This window comes from Aquarana catesbeiana, linkage group LG01, assembly GCF_042186555.1.
Source record: "Aquarana catesbeiana isolate 2022-GZ linkage group LG01, ASM4218655v1, whole genome shotgun sequence".
NCBI classification, from domain to species: domain Eukaryota; kingdom Metazoa; phylum Chordata; class Amphibia; order Anura; family Ranidae; genus Aquarana; species Aquarana catesbeiana.
In genome coordinates this window covers 732,797,832-732,815,513 of record NC_133324.1, presented here as the reverse complement: position 1 = coordinate 732,815,513, position 17,682 = coordinate 732,797,832, and the positions used below count along the sequence as shown (strand labels likewise).

The 17,682-nt window shown below is 41.1% G+C and overlaps 1 protein-coding gene across 1 annotated transcript in view; it reads right to left on the bottom strand.

Moving 5' to 3' along the window:
* EDNRA (endothelin receptor type A) overlaps positions 1-17,682 on the bottom strand; it is a 111,521-nt gene that overhangs the window by 9,011 nt on the left and 84,828 nt on the right. The window contains exons 5-7 of the mRNA XM_073604726.1: positions 7,014-7,166; positions 4,166-4,299; positions 562-670 (exon numbers count right to left, since the gene is read on the bottom strand). Coding sequence (XP_073460827.1) covers positions 562-670; positions 4,166-4,299; positions 7,014-7,166 — 396 coding nt within the window. The remainder of the gene's footprint in view (positions 1-561; positions 671-4,165; positions 4,300-7,013; positions 7,167-17,682) is intronic.

The following is a 17,682-nucleotide window of genomic DNA, read 5'->3' as shown; positions in this document are numbered from 1 at the left end:
CTTTCCCAAATGAAAACTCCATACATTGTCAAAAGTTTGTTTGTTCAAGAAAAAATTTCCATACTGCGTGTTTGAATTTTTCTAGCTGCTGTATTTGAAAATGAACGTCGGTTTCACCTCCGAAATGATTAGAAATTGATCAAATCTTCTTACAATGAAAAATTTTGTACACAATTCTACTAGTGTATGGCCAGCGTATGCCTTCACTCTTTTTCCTCATCTCTCAGTTCTTGTTAGCAATCTATTAGTGTTACAGTGACAGTAATGTGCACTGCAGGTGAGACAGATCAACTTTTAAAGGGGTTTAGAGAGTGCTGGTATAGAGGCAAATTCAGCTACTCATCCAAACTCTTCTTACGTATAAATAGCCGTACTAATTGGTGTTTTAATATGTCATCTTTTGCAACAATTTTGTAAATCAGTATAAAGGAAAAGGTCAATTGGTTCTTGATATTCACATATCTGTGTTTTCTGAGAACAAACACACTAAACTCCTTTCACCTTGTCGGAAAAATTCCCAGTATAAACAGGCTATTTCACAGACACTGAACAGTTTCTTACCTGGAAACAGTTTTTAAACTTCTTGCTTACGAAGTAGAGCGCTATTGGATTAATACAAGAGTTTAATGCTGCCAAGTTAATGCTGATATAATCCATAACCAGCAGAAAGCTAAATATCAAAAGAAAAAAAAAACAATTAAACTGCTGTCTGTCCGGATTTTCAGTATTGCATCTTAATATAATTATCTGAGTCTCAGTACAGAACATTTGGAGACAGACATTGATTTAAACCAAAACACTCCAGTACGAATCATATCTTGCTGGGAATGAAACAGACAGTATTATCCTGTAACATATCCCATCTGTTTGACTTCACTAGCTGGATGTGAATAATACTTTTAAACATTTTAAAAGGAAGCCATCTAATGGGACTCCACCATAAAGCTGTAATTCTATGATTTATGCACATACACTCCCATGGTGTCTGAGTATATATTCATATGTAACCTTTTTTTTAGAGCAGTGATACCTGTTTGGGCATAAACAGCTCTGTAGGTCATTTGTGAAAACCAAGATAAGCATTTGGGTTTATTTGAAGACAAATAGCAAAAAGCTAGTGCATGCAGTAGCTACTGTGTCAGCACTCAGGGGTGAATGGGGGCATTTGCTCCTGGTTTACCCACTGCTTGAATGTTCCGAGCATCAGCACACCAGTAAATCATTTTGGTGCCTAGGCACCCTGCTTAAACCTTACCAACTTTGATAACTGCTTTAAAAAAAACAAACTATATTTACCAAATTTTTAAAAAGGATCTTCAGCCCCCCCCCCCAAAATAAAAATGAAAGTCAGCAGCTACAAATACTGTAGCTGCTGACTTTTATTAAAAAGACACTCACCTGTCCAGGGATCCAGCGCTGTCTTCACCCGGGCCAGTTGTTCACTGATCTTTGTGTCTCTGGAGCTGGCATGTTTACTAAGGGAAGCCGGCTGTGACTCCTTGCAGCTTCACAGCCGGCTTCCCACTGCACATGCTCAAGCTGCTCTTTGTTAATGCTCCTGCAGCCTTCTGGGACTTGGGATGTGTCCCAGAAGGCAGAGGGCAAAGGGGGGGGGGGTAGGGGGTAAGGTACCTGTCAAAATCTAGGTGCTTTGGGAGGGGGTAGAGTCCCCCTGCCCCAAAGCACCCCCCATGTTGAGGGCAGGTGGCCTGGTATGGTTCAGGAGGGGGGCCCTTTGCTAGTCCCCTCCCATGTCCTGGCCTGCAAGGCTACATGCTTGGATCTGGGTCTGGTGTGGATTCGGGAGGGGAGCCCCACACCGTTTTTTTTATTTTGGTGTGGGGTTCCCCCTAAAATCCATATTAGACCCGGAGGGCCTGGTATGAATTTGAACACAAATTTTACTCCGTTCGGGTTCAAAACCGATGACATGTGCGATTTAGATGCATTCCCATAGAAGGCAATGAGCCTGGAATGTGCATCTGAACTGCACTGCAGTGCTCAGAAGACGCACAGAAATCTTTTTAAATTTGCAGTGAATTTGCATTACCACTGCACCGCAAATATGCGAACTGGCTCCATAGAAAGCCGGTTTGGTTCACAAGTTATGCGAATCATATACGATTCAAAACGCAACTAATTTGCATATACAGTGGGGACAGAAAGTATTCAGACCTCCTTAAATTATTCACTCTTTGTTTTATTGCAGCCATTTGCTAAAATCATTTAGGTTCATTTTTTTCCTCATTAATGTACACGCAGCACCCCATATTAACAGAAAAACACAGAATTGTTGACATTTTTCCAGATTTATTAAAAAAGAAAAACTGAAATATCACATGGTCCTAAGTATTCAGACCCTTTGCTGTGATACTCATATATTTAACTCAGGTGCTGTCCATTTCTTCTGATCATCCTTGAGATGGTTCTACACCTTCATTTGAGTCCAGCTGTGTTTGATTATACTGATTGAGCTTGATTAGGAAAGCCACACACCTGTCTATATAAGACCTTACAGCTCACAGTGCATGTCAGAGCAAATGAGAATCATGAGGTCAAAGGAACTGCCTGAAGAGCTCAGAGACAAAATTGTGGCAAGGCACAGATCTGGCCAAGGTTACAAAAAATTTCTGCTGCACTTAAAGTTCCTAAGAGCACAGTGGCCTCCATAATCCTTAAATGGAAGACGTTTGGGATGACCAGAACCCTTCCTAGAGCTGGCCGTCTGGCCAAACTGAGCTATCGGGGGAGAAGAGCCTTGGTGAGAGAGGTAAAGAAGAACCCAAAGATCACTGTGGCTGAGCTCCAGAGATGCAGTCGGGAGATGGGAGAAAGTTGTGGAAAGTCAACCATCACTGCAGCCCTCCACCAGTCGCGGCTTTATGGCAGAGTGGCCCGACGGAAGCCTCTCCTCCGTGCAAGACACTTGAAAGCCTGCATGGAGTTTGCTAAAAAACACTTGAAGGCCTCCAAGATGGTGAGAAATAAGATTCTTTTGTCTGATGAAACCAAGATAGAACTTTTTGGCCTTAATTCTAAGCGGTGTGTGTGGAGAAAACCAGGCACTGCTCATCACCTGTCCAATACAGTCCCAACAGTGAAGCATGGTGGTGGCAGCATCATGCTGTGGGGGTGTTTTTTAGCTGCAGGGACAGGACGACTGGTTGCAATCGAGGGAAAGATGAATGCGGCCAAGTACAGGGATATCCTGGACGAAAACCTTCTACAGAGTGCTCAGGACCTCAGACTGGGCCGAAGGTTTACCTTCCAAAAAGACAATGACCCTAAGCACACAGCTAAAATAATGAAGAAGTGGCTTCACAACAACTCCGTGACTGTTCTTGAATGGCCAAGCCAGAGCCGTGACTTAAACCCAATTGAGCATCTCTGGAGAGACCTAAAAATGGCTGTACACCAACGTTTACCATCCAACCTGACAGAACTGGAGAGGATCTGCAAGGAGGAATGGCAGAGGATCCCCAAATCCAGGTGTGAAAAACTTGTTTTATCTTTCCCAAAAAGACTCATGGCTGTATTAGATCAAAGGGGTACTTCTACTAAATACCGAGCAAGGGTCTGAATACTTAGGACCATGTGATATTTCAGTTTTTCTTTTTTAATAAATCTGCAAAAATGTCAACAATTCTGTGTTTTTCTGTCAATATGGGGTGCTGTGTGTACATTAATTAGGAAAAAAATGAACTTAAATGATTTTAGCAAATGGCTGCAATATAACAAAGAGTGAAAAATTTAAGGAGGTCTGAATACTTTCTGTCCCCATTGTATGTGAACAGAGCCTAAAGGAAAATAGACTGTACACTGTGCAAGGGAAGTTGCATTTTGCAAGGGAGTTTTCGTCAGAGTTTAACGAATGGGGTGAAGCTTTGCTCGATTCCATCATCTAATCATGTGAAAGCAAAAATACAATTTTTTTTTATTTTCCCTGCACGTGATTGGGTATTCTTTGCAATGTGCAATTTCATCACATTCACTAAGCTAAGGGAATATCCCCTTGCAAAATGAACAGCCTATTTGCCTTTAGTAAATAAATTCCTCTATGTTCCAATTTTATAGCTATGTGTTGCTATGTGTTGCCATGTTGCCAATAAAACATTATTTTTAGGGCTATGCACATTAGACTAGTATTTTACAAATTGCAGATTACCTGAGAAGCTCACAGCGTCCAGCATCCTTCTCATTGTACATGGTCTTCTTGATGATTCTGCTCAGATGCAGAGGAAACCAACACAGGGCAAATATCACAACCAGGCAAAACACAGTCTTTGCAACCTCACGTCGCTGTGAAGACATTGCACAGATTATGTTACTTCCTTGCATCCCTAGTCTTTTATATTGTTTGATGCTATTCAGGCTCACAGTTAAATTAATTACACAGACAGTCTACATATTCACAAATATATGTTTTTTTTTTAAATGAAACAGACTGCCCATATTGTACATGAAAGCCTTTCTCTGCAATAAAGCTAATTCTGACCAATTTGGATCCACACCTTTTTTGTATGCTCCATTTAAAAAAAAAAAAAAAACTCTGCTTACTGCAGTTTACAGAGAACACACATAGAAATTCCATATTAAACACTTCAATACCAGACACTTTTTTTCCTGCCCAGGCCAATTTTCAGCTTTCAGTGCTGTCACACTTTAACTGCTTCAGCCCTGGAAGATTTTACCCCCTTCCTGACCAGAGCACTTTTTACAATTTGGCACTGCGTTGCTTTAACTGACAATTACGTGGTCAAACAAAATTTGCATCTTTTTTTCCCCCACAAATAGAGCTTTCTTTGGGTGGTATTTGATCACCTCTGCGGTTTTTATTTTTTGCGCTATAAACAAAAAAAACAACGACAATTTTTGAAAAAAAACAATATTTTTTTACTTTTTGCTATAATAAATATTGCCAAAAATGTTTTTAAAAAACAAATTTCTTCATCAGTTTAGGTCAATATATATTCTTCTACATATTTTTGGTAAAAAAAAAAAAAAAAAAAAAAAAAATCGCAAAAAGGGTATATTGATTGGTTTGCACAAAAGTTATAGCGTCTATAAACTATGGGAAAGATTTATGGCGGGAGACAGATCGGACACTTTTGACACATTTTTGAGACCATTGACATTTATACAGCAATCAGTGTTATAAAAATGCACTGATTACTGTGTAAATGTCACTGGCAGGGAAGGATTAACACTAGGGGGGCGATCAAGGGGTTAACTGTGCTCCCTAGTTAGTGTTTCTAATGCCGCGTACACACGAGTGGACTTTACGGCAGACATTGTCCTGCGGACTTTTCGACGGACTTTCCGAATGAACGGACTTGCCTACACACGATCAACCAAAGTCCGACGGATTTGTACATGATGACGTTCGACCGGACTAAAACAAGGAAGTTCATAGCCAGTAGCCAATAGCTGCCCTAGCGTCGGTTTTTGTCTGTCGGACTAGCATACAGATGAGCGAACATTTTGACCAGACTCGAGTCCGTCGAAAAGATTTCAAACATGTTTCATTTCTAGGTCCGTCGAACTTTTGGGGAAAAAAAGTCCGCTGGAGCCCACACACGATCGAATTGTCCGACGGACTCCGGTCCGCCGAACCAAGTATGCCATAAAGTCCGGTCGTGTGTGCGCAGCATAACTGTATGGGGATGTGACTGACTGGGGGAGGAGACATATTGCTCTTCCTACTTAGTAGGAACTAACGATATGTCTCCTCTCCCCTGACAGAACAAGGTTTACACACACAAATCCCCGAGCTGGCGCTCGTGCCCATGATTGAAATTTTTTTAGTGATCATTTGTTGGAAAATTAAGAAATTAATAAAAAAAACAAAAAAAAAAAACAGTCCCAGTTTTTTTTACTTTCACCAGTGCAGTACAGTGTCATTATATAACTGGTGTGGTGGTGATCAGGGACGCTGACTGGTGACAATATGGATAAAAAATGTAATAAAAATAGAAATAACATTATTTTTTTTTTTAAGATTTTTTTTTTCACACACACTGTGACCAGAGCAATATAATGTTACCATAGTAACACGGTACTACTCTGGGGAAGTAATCAGGATTTTTTTTTATTATTATTATTGCTTCTAGCAGTCAATTACATTGCTACAAGCAAGCATTTTACTGAAAGAAACGGATTCATTCAGTTTGTTTTGTTGTGATTAGCTGTGATTGGTCAAAGCTAATCACGTGGTTCAGATGGGCTGTGATTGGCCCTGTCTATGATCACACTGACCAATCACAGCTATCAACACAATTGTGTACAATGGATGGAACGAAAGGAATCCACCCATTGTATACAACTGTCATATGACCTTCTGTGATTGGTCACAATGGTCATATGGCGCTGGCAGCGAGCCACTACACTGATCAGTCTGTATCCGTGGCCTGCGCGAGCAGCGCCTTCTGAGAGGACGTCATATGACGTCCATTCAGAGGGACGAATGTCCCACCTGACCGTCAATCTGCTATAGGCCAGGCGGGAAGGTGTTAGAATTTATAGAAAAGTGTAGAAAATGGAATGCAATGCCTTGTAAAATCACCCAAAGGTTATCTAAATGCAAGAACAAAAATGTTATATTGTAGCTTATCACTCCTTAGAAGTAGTGGCTGCATTTGTTTTTTGGGCAAGTACAGAAAATACCTGTTGATTTTGTCAGAAATGCTGTGTCCCTGTCACTTCAGGAGAGCTGAAGTGAAAGCACAATCTTATCTTTCTTTTGGTAGCTGCTAATCTCCCCAGCCCCCCATGTAATACAGATGAAAATAGCAAGACATGGGTAACAACCATGGCTTCTTCCACAGATACAGTCAAGTGAATGAGCATAGCCACCCTAGCGTCAGGAATCTTTGAAAAATATAGGCTACCCATTTTGACAGTTTTGTGTCAGAAGAGGTCTAAAATATGGAATATAGAGAGTGAGATAAAGTACAAAATAATAATTAATCTAATCGTAATTTAAACTGACATAGCTCTGTCTAATTTTTACCTACCTGTTTTAGGTGCTCACTCAATGCTATTCGGAGACTTCCCTTCCTTTGGTGTAGCATTTCACATGTCATTAGAGTATAGAAAATTCCAGTACATGCCAGAGGTACACAGAAATAGAAGCCAAACAGCCACCAATCTTTTGCGTTCTTGTAAAACTGAAATACATAAATAAGTCCTCAAATGTCAGTTTGTTCTCAGATAAGCAATATTATTAAATTCATATCAAAATTCTAATCGAACCATGAAATTCAAAAGATAACGCAATGTTTTGACATTGGGTTGTTTGGATTTCTGTCTGAACACAAAACATTTGGGATGATTTGGTTGTTTGACAAGAAAAAAAAAATACACTTCAGAGACTTATGTTGCCTTTTGCTCCATAACTTGATATGTTATTTGCTATCTATGTTTTCCATAACCAATTACAGTTAAACTGTATGTGTTTAAATCTTGGAGGCTACAATCTGGCAAATGTTCAACCAAAGCCTTAAAGTGATTGTAAAGTCTTGTTTAAAAAAACAGCTTACCTGTAAAATCCTTTTCTTGGAGTACATCACAGGACACAGAGCCATAGTAGTTACTATGTGGGTTATATAGGCCACCTTTAGGTGAAGGACACTGGCACACCCTAAGACAGGAAGTCCACTCCCTATATAACCCCTCCCATTACTGAGAGTACCTCAGTTTTTTTAGCAAAGCAATATACATGTATCCAAAGAGGGGAGGGACCTCTGTGTCCCGTGATGTACGCCAAGAAAAGGATTTTACATGTAAGCTGTTATAAAAATCCTATTTTCTTTACCGTACATCACGGGACACAGAGCCATAGTAGTTACTATGTGGGATGTCTCAGAGCAATGCTATCTGAGGGGAGAGAGACACAAACAAAAGTAGGGTGCCATCAGACCTGAGGACCTATACTGCTGCCTGCGACACACTGCGCCCAAAGGCGATATCCTCGTGTCTTTTTACATCCACCTGATAGAATCTGGTAAATGTATGAACTGAAGACCAAGTTGCGGCCTTGCAGATTTGAGCCATGGAGGCTTTGGTGATGCACTGCCCATGAAGCACTAACAGCCCTGGTGGAGTGCGCTTTGATCTGAAAAGGTGGAATCTTCCTCCTCAAACCATAAGCTTGAACAATTACTTGCCGAATCCACTTAGAAATAGTAGATTTTGATGCTGCCTGTCCTCTTTTAGGACCTTCAGGCAATACAAAAAAAAATCAATCAGTTTTTTTAATCTGAGCACTCGCCTTTAAGTAGACTTTGACTGCTCTCATCACATCAAGAGAATGTAGCAACTTTTCTTCCATAGAACAGGGTTCTGGAAAAAATGAAGGTAGAACAATTTCCTGGTTTAGATGAAAACTTGACACTACCTTCGGTAGAAAGTTAGGATGAGGACGCAATACTACCCTATCCTTGTGAATAATTAAATATGGCTCTTTACAAGAAAGAGCAGCAAACTCTGATACCCTTCTTGCAGAAGATATGGCTACCAGAAAAACTAGCTTCCTTGTCAAAAGGACCAAGGGAATATGTCGTATCGGCTCAAAAGGCTGTTTCTGTAATGCCGACAGAACTAAATTCAAGTCCCAGGGGTTCAGGGGTGACCTAACCGGTGGATTAAGCCACGTTACCCCCTGTATAAAGCTACGAACCAAAGAATGCGATGCAAGTGGTCGTTGAAACAATACCGTGCAGTAGCTAGACCAAAAGGCAGAGCCACAAACTGAAAATGAAGCTTTTCTACCTTGAAACGTAGATATTTCTGGTTAGCGGGGAAAATAGGCACATGCAGGTATGCATCCTTGATGTTGATTAATGCCAGAAATTCTCCTCCTTGCAGGATGGAGTACTGATCTGATTGATTCCATGCGAAACAAGTGGATATTTAGGAATTGGTTCAGATCCTTGAGATCTAGAATGGGTCTGACATCTCCATTTGGTTTTGGCACCGTGAAGAGGTTTGAATAAAACCCCAACCCTTGCTCTTGCATGGGAACCTCCATGATCACTTTTTGAGACAAAAGCCGATCTAATGCTTGAAAGAGAGACTTCTTTTGCTCTGGATCTTTGGGAACGTTTGATCTGAGAAAATGAGGAGACGGGAACCCTCGGAACTCTAGTTTGTAACCTAGAGCTATTGTGGAGATCACCCATCTGTCTCAAAACTCCTCCAGCCAGATCCTTGAGAACTGCAGAAGTCTTTCCCCTACTCAAGCGAGCAGGGGCGCCCCTTCATAAAGAGGCTTTAGTATTTTGTTTTGTAGGTTTCTTTCCCCAGGACTTCTTTTGTCCCTGGGGTTGACCCTGAGGTTTACCTTTTGAACTTGACGGCGGAGGCCGTCGTGACTGCCTGGAGGCTGATGCCCCTGGTACTGGAGAAGGAGCTTGTTTAAATGAAAGACATTTACTCCTTTTCTTAATTGGCAAAAGGGTACTTTTTCCACTTGAATTTTTCTTGGTTGTATTTATCCAAATCATCCCCAAACAGCCATTCACCCGGAAAGGAAAACTAGCCAGGAGTTTTTTGTATGGCGCTTCGGCTGACGAATTCTTCAACCATAGGATTCTACGCATATGCACCACCCCAAGCATAAGGCATGAGGCCTGAAGAATAGAATCTCTCATCACGTCAATTGCAAAACATAAAGCCCCTGGCAGCTCGGCTAAATCCTGGGCCTGCTGATCAGGGATAACCTTGAGCACCTGTCTCAACTGGTCTTTTAAGGATTGACATACACCAATTGCTGCCACTGTAGGTTGAGTCACTGAACCTGCTAAAGAAAATGTGTTTTTAACAGGAATTCCAATTTCTTATCAGTTGGATCCCTAAGCATTTGAGTGTTGTCAACCGGACAAGTCAAAATATTATTCACAGAGGATATAGCAGCATCAATTGCTGGCATCTCCCATTTTTTAGTGAACTTTTCCTCCATGGGATAAAGTGCTAAGCATCTTTTTCCTCCTGAAAAATTCTCATCTGGGTGATCCCAGTCAGAATACATAAGCTGTTCCAGTAATGAATGGACAGGAAAGGCATGCACAGCTTGAGGAGGCTTTAGCAAACCCAAACAAGAAGTGGGCTTACCAACCAACTCAGTTAAGGGTAGCATAAATGTGGAGCGGACCATTTCAGTAAGAGATTGCACCAGCAATCTTTCAGATTGTGAAGCTAAAGGAGGTCCTTCTGCAATTGACCCCTCAGGAGAGGAGTCATCAGCCTCTTCACGGTCCCCTGAGGGGAATTCTTCTTCTCCCGCCCCCAGTTCCTCTGTTTGAAGTTTTTGGGTAGTAGAAGGGGATCTGTCGCATTTTCTCCCACTCTGGGAAGATGCGATTAAAGCTGCTAACCTTTCTTCCAATCCCACCAAAGCTGAGGAAAAAACCTCCTCAATAATATAGACAGGGGCTGCAATGCAACACTTGATGGCCCCGATGGCTCACCCTGACCAACCACCCCAGATTTCTGGCATTGTAGAGGTGAGACTAGGGTCCTCAGAGCGTGAGGGAGACACCTTTGGCCCCTTTTTTGTGGTGTTTCCACCTCCCATTCTGACCATAGTTCGATGCACAAACGCAGAGGTACTGCCAGAAAAAAAATGCACCCACTACTGAGCAAATAGTCCAGCAACTGCTGCTGCTATTTAATGCTCAGCTTGAGGCTTAGTAAACGTGCCTTGGGAATGCCTGTGTCACCACTTACATGCCCCATCTGCTCTTGTGTCCCACCGTCAGCCTTCAGTTTGCAAATGGAGCTTTTTATTATGCAGTCCTGCACTGTGAATGTTGAGGCAAGCCAACGCCGTGCTAAGCCACGCCTCCTCCGACTTCATACCGCGCCCCCCTCTTTTCAAAAGAGACTGTTTCCCGCGTGAGTGGGCCTCTGATCCGACGGGATCAACTTGTGGGGGGGTGGTGGAGGGGAGGAGTGCAGATAGAGAACCGCCATGCTGAGGTGGTGGAAGAGGGAGCGGAGTGGCATACCGTGATCGTTCTGGGCTCCCCCTGCCTATTCTGGGAGACGAGAGAGAAAACTACCAGGTGGGGGGTGTTTTGGTAAAAAAAACCCTCAAACATCTTACCGAAGGCTTAGGACTACTTAGCCGGAGGAAGCCTGCAGCTTCTGCTGACACAGAGTGAGATATAGGAAGCATGAATAAGGTACGTGCTCTTTACAGCCCCCGGTGGCGACTTTAGGCATGGCAACATTTACGACAAGGAGAAAATCCATAAGAAAATGTAAAATTCCTTAGGAACCTCCACTTACCTTATCCCGCTGCAGGATTCTGTAGTAAAACCAAACAGACCCAATTTTCACCCCTCACGGCGGGCTCCATTAAAAAACCTTCAAGGACCGGGGCCCCTTTTTATCGGGGTTCCATTCCCTTGGACCCGTATAGCACCCCGCCAGGAAGCTTTATGGCCAAAAAAAACAAAACACTGGATTTGCTGAGCTTGTCCCAGCAAAGGATTACTCCAGTGGAGCTCAGCATAGCACAGCATAGCCACTGTGCTGCCCACATTAACTTATAATTAAAGGAGATCTTCAATAAGGGGAAAAATCAGTGATAAATGTTATTTATCACTAAATGTGATAAGGTTATTTCTAGAATTACATGTACTTTAAAAATTAAATTGAATAAAAAACGATTGTGCTCAGTTTGAAAGTTTACAAATCCATGTTGTTTGTCACCTTTTTTATTTATATGCATAATATTTTTATTTTACAAAAAAACTTGAAATACAAGACAAATTAATGAGGGTTTTCATCCAGTTTGCAGATGATGCTGGACTTTCCAAAAAAGCAAAAACAAAAAAAAAGCATTGCTTACATACTTGTTCGCAGCCTGCTTTAACGTTGATTGAGAGGGGTGTGTCCCTCCTCTGAGACGCTCATCAGTCTAATTTGAGCTTTCCTACTGTTGAGCTATGTTTCCCAACAGTCCAGTTTTTCAAGCATGCCCAAAGTAGTAGCCACAAGTGGTAATAATGACACATTTATAAGCAATATTTCAAATTTATGTGAATAAAATAAACAGTTTTTTTAAAATTGAATCTTTATAACATGATACATATTTTAAAATGTTAATAGAAAGCAATATAAATTTCCTTTATGAATAAATTTTGGTTTCAGTTGTATACATTGCAGAGAAAAGCATTTAAGAGTGTTTATTTTTGGATGTTCCACAATCCATGCATTGAATTTGGTGCTGATGACTGGCTTTTCAGGCTGAAAAGAGTTTTCAGACTTGTTTATGGCCTAGCTTTGGTTTTATTGACAAGTATTTTTGCTTTATGTTGACTGAATACATTGATGGACTACACTTGCAAAAACTATATTAATGAGTTGCAGTTAAAAGTTGAAGGTGATAATACTGGGGACAAACGTTTAGGGTTGTACTATAGTCCTGTGTTTAACGGCTCTTTCAATTGCCACTTCGATTGATGGAGGTCAAAGATCACTTTGTAGTTAATTATGTCAGAGAGGCTTATCTTGTTAGCCTATTCAGTATATGTAGTGTTACTGACTCCAGGGCATTGATTGACTTTGAGATAATGTCTGTGGGAGGCTACAAAAGTTCTATTGTTCTGTTTACCCTCAACTTTCCTATCATTGCTCACTTATGACATGCGTATGTGGCAAATCACGTATGTGGCAAATCATAAAAGGTTACAAAGACAAAACCATAAACAACAGCATAAACACAGCCTTGAAAACCCGAAGAGAAAATCTCCTCCAATACACAGAGAAAAAAACAAATAACCGAGTACCTCTAGTCACCACATACAACCCAGCACTTGAAGGGATCAAAAAGATAATCAAAGATTTACAACCCATTATAACAGAGGATGAAACTCTGAAAGGAATATTCCAACAACCCCCATTATTGGCTTTCAGACAACCACCCAACCTCAGACACAAACTAATCAGCAGGAAACTTCACTCTGATTATGAAGTCAAAAATAATGGTAGCAAACCCTGCAATAAAAAACGCTGCAAACTATGCAACCAGATAAATCTATCCAAAAGTGTTACACACACAAATGGGACCTTCAATATCATGGGATCTTACAGCTGTACCCCAAGTAATGTTGTGTACCTCATCCAATGCAAAAGGTGCAGCAAAGGATCTTATGTTGGTGAAACAGGACAGAAGTTGCAAGCGAGGATGAATTTGCACAGACATACCATCAAAGAACATAAAGAAGACAGTTTATGCATACCTGTGGGACATCATTTCTCACAATCGGACCACACCATAGAAGACCTCAATGTCTTAGTTATTAAAGGGAATTTCAGAACTATCCAGGAAAGGAAAACGTTTGAACTAAGAATGATACTTCTTTTTGACACGAAGAATAATGGCCTGAATTTAGATATTGGTTTCCTTACACATTATGCTAAAGTTTTACGACCGCTCTGTGATTAGTATCCCCCCCCCTGCATTCCCCCCTAGCTCTCCCTCTGTCTTATCTCACTAACTCTGCTGCTATCTTTATTACCATTGATTTGTATGTGTTTGGTTTTCTCTTCTTTTTTTTTTTTTTTTTCTTCTTTTTCTTTAACATTCTGCTTAAAAATTTGTGAATCAGTACTGCTTGGACCTTGAAGAAGGGGACATACCCCGAAAGCTTGTCCTGAAAAATTGTATGTTAGTGCAAATAAAAAAAGTATCACGGACAGTACTCAATTTTCTCTGGCAAATCACTGATACTGTTATTTCATATGACGCTGTTTAGCTTTTCTCAAACCCATATTTAGTGATATATACAGACGGTAAGAAAAATATAAATGGTAAGACAGACTAATGTTCATGTGGAGAGCCTGTGACTGATTAAATATGGGTACTGAGAAGGGCGGCCCTCTCATCTTACATCAGGGCTTGATTGAAAAGAATAAAAGTGCTTTTGTTTTTCCCTCAGGTCCAGATGTTAACAATTTTCAAAAGGAAGTGTGCATTTAAAGCAAGCTTCCTTGTGCAGCGCGATAGTCCTAGAAGCCTAGGATGCAGATTTCAAACAGAGATAGTGCCGATTTACAATAAATTAACTTTACAGCTGTGTTTCAGTAATGGAACTACATAACAATAAAACGTACAATCAGCTAGGACATCATGATTGATAAGGCTTTGGTTAAAATAGTACATAGGTCAATGTAAATATACATTTATAATTAACTTCAATTATATAAACACATATAAACAGAGTAAAGAAAAGTATAACAGCTATTTCAAAATAATTTTCTTGGAGTATATCACAAGACAAAAGGAATGCTTTATTCCTAGCCCTTTCGGTTATGCTCCACCTCCAGGTAATTGGACACTGGCAAATGGCAAAGCTTAAGTCAGCCCTGCACAATCCTTCCTACTTTTAGCATTAACTCAGTTTTGTCAGCAAGCAATATTGGAGTGAAAAACAAGGGAAGGTCTTGTGTTCTGTGAAGAGCTCCAAGAAAAGGATTTTAAAGCTAAGTTAAAAATGATATTTTCTTAATCATACATCAAATCACACAGGAATGGTTAATTCTTAGAACATCAGGACATCCAAAAGCAATCCCATGAAGGGTGGGAAACAGCAAACAATGGCTGACAGGCCAACCAAAAAGAACTTCTTAAAAAGTAGAGAAAGAAGGTAAACAACCGTTTGTTGTCTAGAAGAATTTCCGTCCAAGGCTGCCATCTGTAAAGGCCTAAACATCCACCTGGTAAAACTTGGTAAACGTGGTGTAGAAGACCAGGTTCAAGCCCTACAGACCTGATGCTGAAAATCCCATGAAGCACCAACATTTCTAATGGAGTGAGTTTTAACAAGAGATGGGGGAACCTTCCCTCTCAGGTTGTACACTTGAGTAATGAGTTGTTGAATTTTGGATTGGGAAGCAGTCTGTCCCTTTTGGGAGCCCTCAGGCAACACAAACATAGAATCAGACTAAAAAACAAAACAAAGGAATGGCTGTGGAATAGACTTGCACGGTTCTAACTGCATCCAAACAGTGGAGAGAAATCTCTCTAGGATGCTTAGGAGTTTGGCAAAAAGAAGGAAACACAATATATTGATTTAAATGAAATTCTAATACCACTTTGGACAGGAAGGAAGTTTGAGGTCTTCAAACAACCTCATCACTGAACCATGAGGAATGGCTCCTTACAGGATAATTAGGGTGATTAGATTTGTGCGCATACAGGATCTTCTTTTACCGGCATGGGGATGCACAGGTGTTGTGCACATCCTGGTGCCAGTGTCCCGTTGTCATCTATTGGGACATGTGGCTGCAAGGACACAGCCGCCATGTCCTAATATGACATGAGGGTGAGTGTGGGTACAGGTTCCCAAACTCACCCTGTATGCATACAGAATACAGTGGGGAGAGGTGGTCTCCCAGTGTCCCACTGCCGGGAGGCCCGAGGTCCTAAGGTCACACAGCGGCCTGTGCTAAACACATTTACAGAAGCTGGCAGGGTTGAATCCAATGTGGCCAGTGTCCCACATCCAAAAGGGACGACTCCATTATGGAGCCTGAACAGGTGTTGTCTGACTCTACTGGCCACACCTGTGTAGTAACCCAGGTGGTCTGCACATGCACATACTGCACAAAACGTCAGGTACACAAAACAATGTCACCCTCATGAGGATGCAACAGCGGAATCCCTCAAAACCACACTCCCAGTGTTTCCCAGGGGCCCTATTTCCTTGGGAAATTATTTACAGAGGGAGTGTTGCAGAGCCATGGAGCAGCTTAATCTTCACTTTTTCAGGTCAGGCACACCCCACAGGGCCTTCAAGGGAAGGGCTTCACCACAGCAGACCACGGCCCAAGGCCAGCTTTTTTGTGGGGTCCAGTGTACGCAACAGCTTACAGGCCATACCCGTTCTACTCCTTGAGATGTGGATACAGGCCCTCCAGGGGCTGAAATATGTAAAGACCAATCCGGATACATGCTCTTCCACAAGAGCACTAAGGTTCAGCAACTGGATGCAAACTTGCTAGAAGAGACAAATAGCACCACAAAAGGGGAAACTCTCTAAGCAGAGAGAGATATGTCCATCACTAGCAAAAAAAAGTGAGGCAATGCTGGGAGTGGGAGCAGTTATGCAGAGCTAAGTTAAGCTTGGCCACAATTTGGTGGGGCATAAGAATTAACCATTGATGTGGCATGTGCTGTAGGATTAATCTAATATATTGCAGTGCCCATCTGTCTATTCATCCAAACCATCTATAAGCTATTATTCTATCATCAATGAATTGGAAATTGCCTGCATGTCTATGTACCCACTTATTCAGGTTAAGGTAAACCTAGTAGTAGTTAAGCACATTCAACTGAACGTGTTCTTTCAATTTTGATGATGTTTGGGTGCTTATCCAAGCAGCTTCTTTGGTTCTATTGCGTGTCAGGAATACCCCCATCACTAATAGTTACATGGGTAACACAATCACCTTAATACAATCACCACAGAATGTTTTAAGACAGATGTTGATTGACAGGAACAGGATAGGATTCAACCTTTGTGAAACCACCCCATTCTGATTAGATAAGCCAATCAATATGGTATTTTAAAATCTGGGACATATATTAATTGAGACAATTGCTTGGCTGAAGGTGTGGATTATTGTATAATCACTGGATAGAGATATGAAATTCCGGGATATGTTCATGACACTCATTACAACTAAGAAAAGCTGCATGGACTTGTTCTGTGTCTCTCTTTTTATGTGTAAGTCTCAATTCTTCATGCTTTTTCTTTTAATGTTTGTCACTATATCTTGGGTATGTATTCTATTTGGTTGTTTTACTAAAATTGGACAGTATAACCAACAAAGATCCTCAAGGAAAGCGCTGAGGGATTCTATAAGTCTGTGCTATCACAAACCAGTGTTGCGAAAGCTGTTGGCTGGCAGTTGTAGTTCCACACACAGTTGTGCTCAAAAGTTTACATACTCTGGCAAAATGTATGATTTCTTGGCCATTTTTCAGAGAATATGAAAGATAACACAAAAACTTTCTTTCACTCGTGTTTGGATGAAGCCATTTATTATCAATCTACTGTGTTTTTCTCTTTTTAAATCATGACAACAGAAACTACCCAAATGACCCTGATCAAAAGTTTACATACCCTGGTGATTTTGGCCTGATAACATGCACACAAGTTGACACAAAGGGGTTTGAATGGCTAATAAAGGTAACCATCTTCACCTGTGATCTGTTTGCTTGTAATTAGTGTGTGTGTATAAAAGGTCAATGAGTTTCTGGACTCCTGACAGACCCTTGCATCTTTCATCCAGTGCTGCACATTTCTGGATTCTGAGTCATGGGGAAAGCAAAAGAATTGTTAAAGGATCTGCGGGAAAAGGTAGTTGAACTGTATAAAGCAGGATATAAAAAGATATCCAAGGAATTGAGAATGCGAATCAGCAGTGTTAAAACTCTAATCAAGAAGTGGAAAATGAGGGGTTCTGTTGAAACCAAACCATGGTCAGGTAGACCAACTAAAATTTCAGCCACAACTGGCAGAAAAATAGTTTGGGATGCAAAGAAAAATCCACAAATAACTTCAGGTGAAATACAGGACTCTCTGAAAAGATGTGGTGTGGCTGTTTCAAGACGCACAATAAGGAGGCACTTGAAGAAAGATGGGCTGCATGGTCGAGTCATCAGAAGAA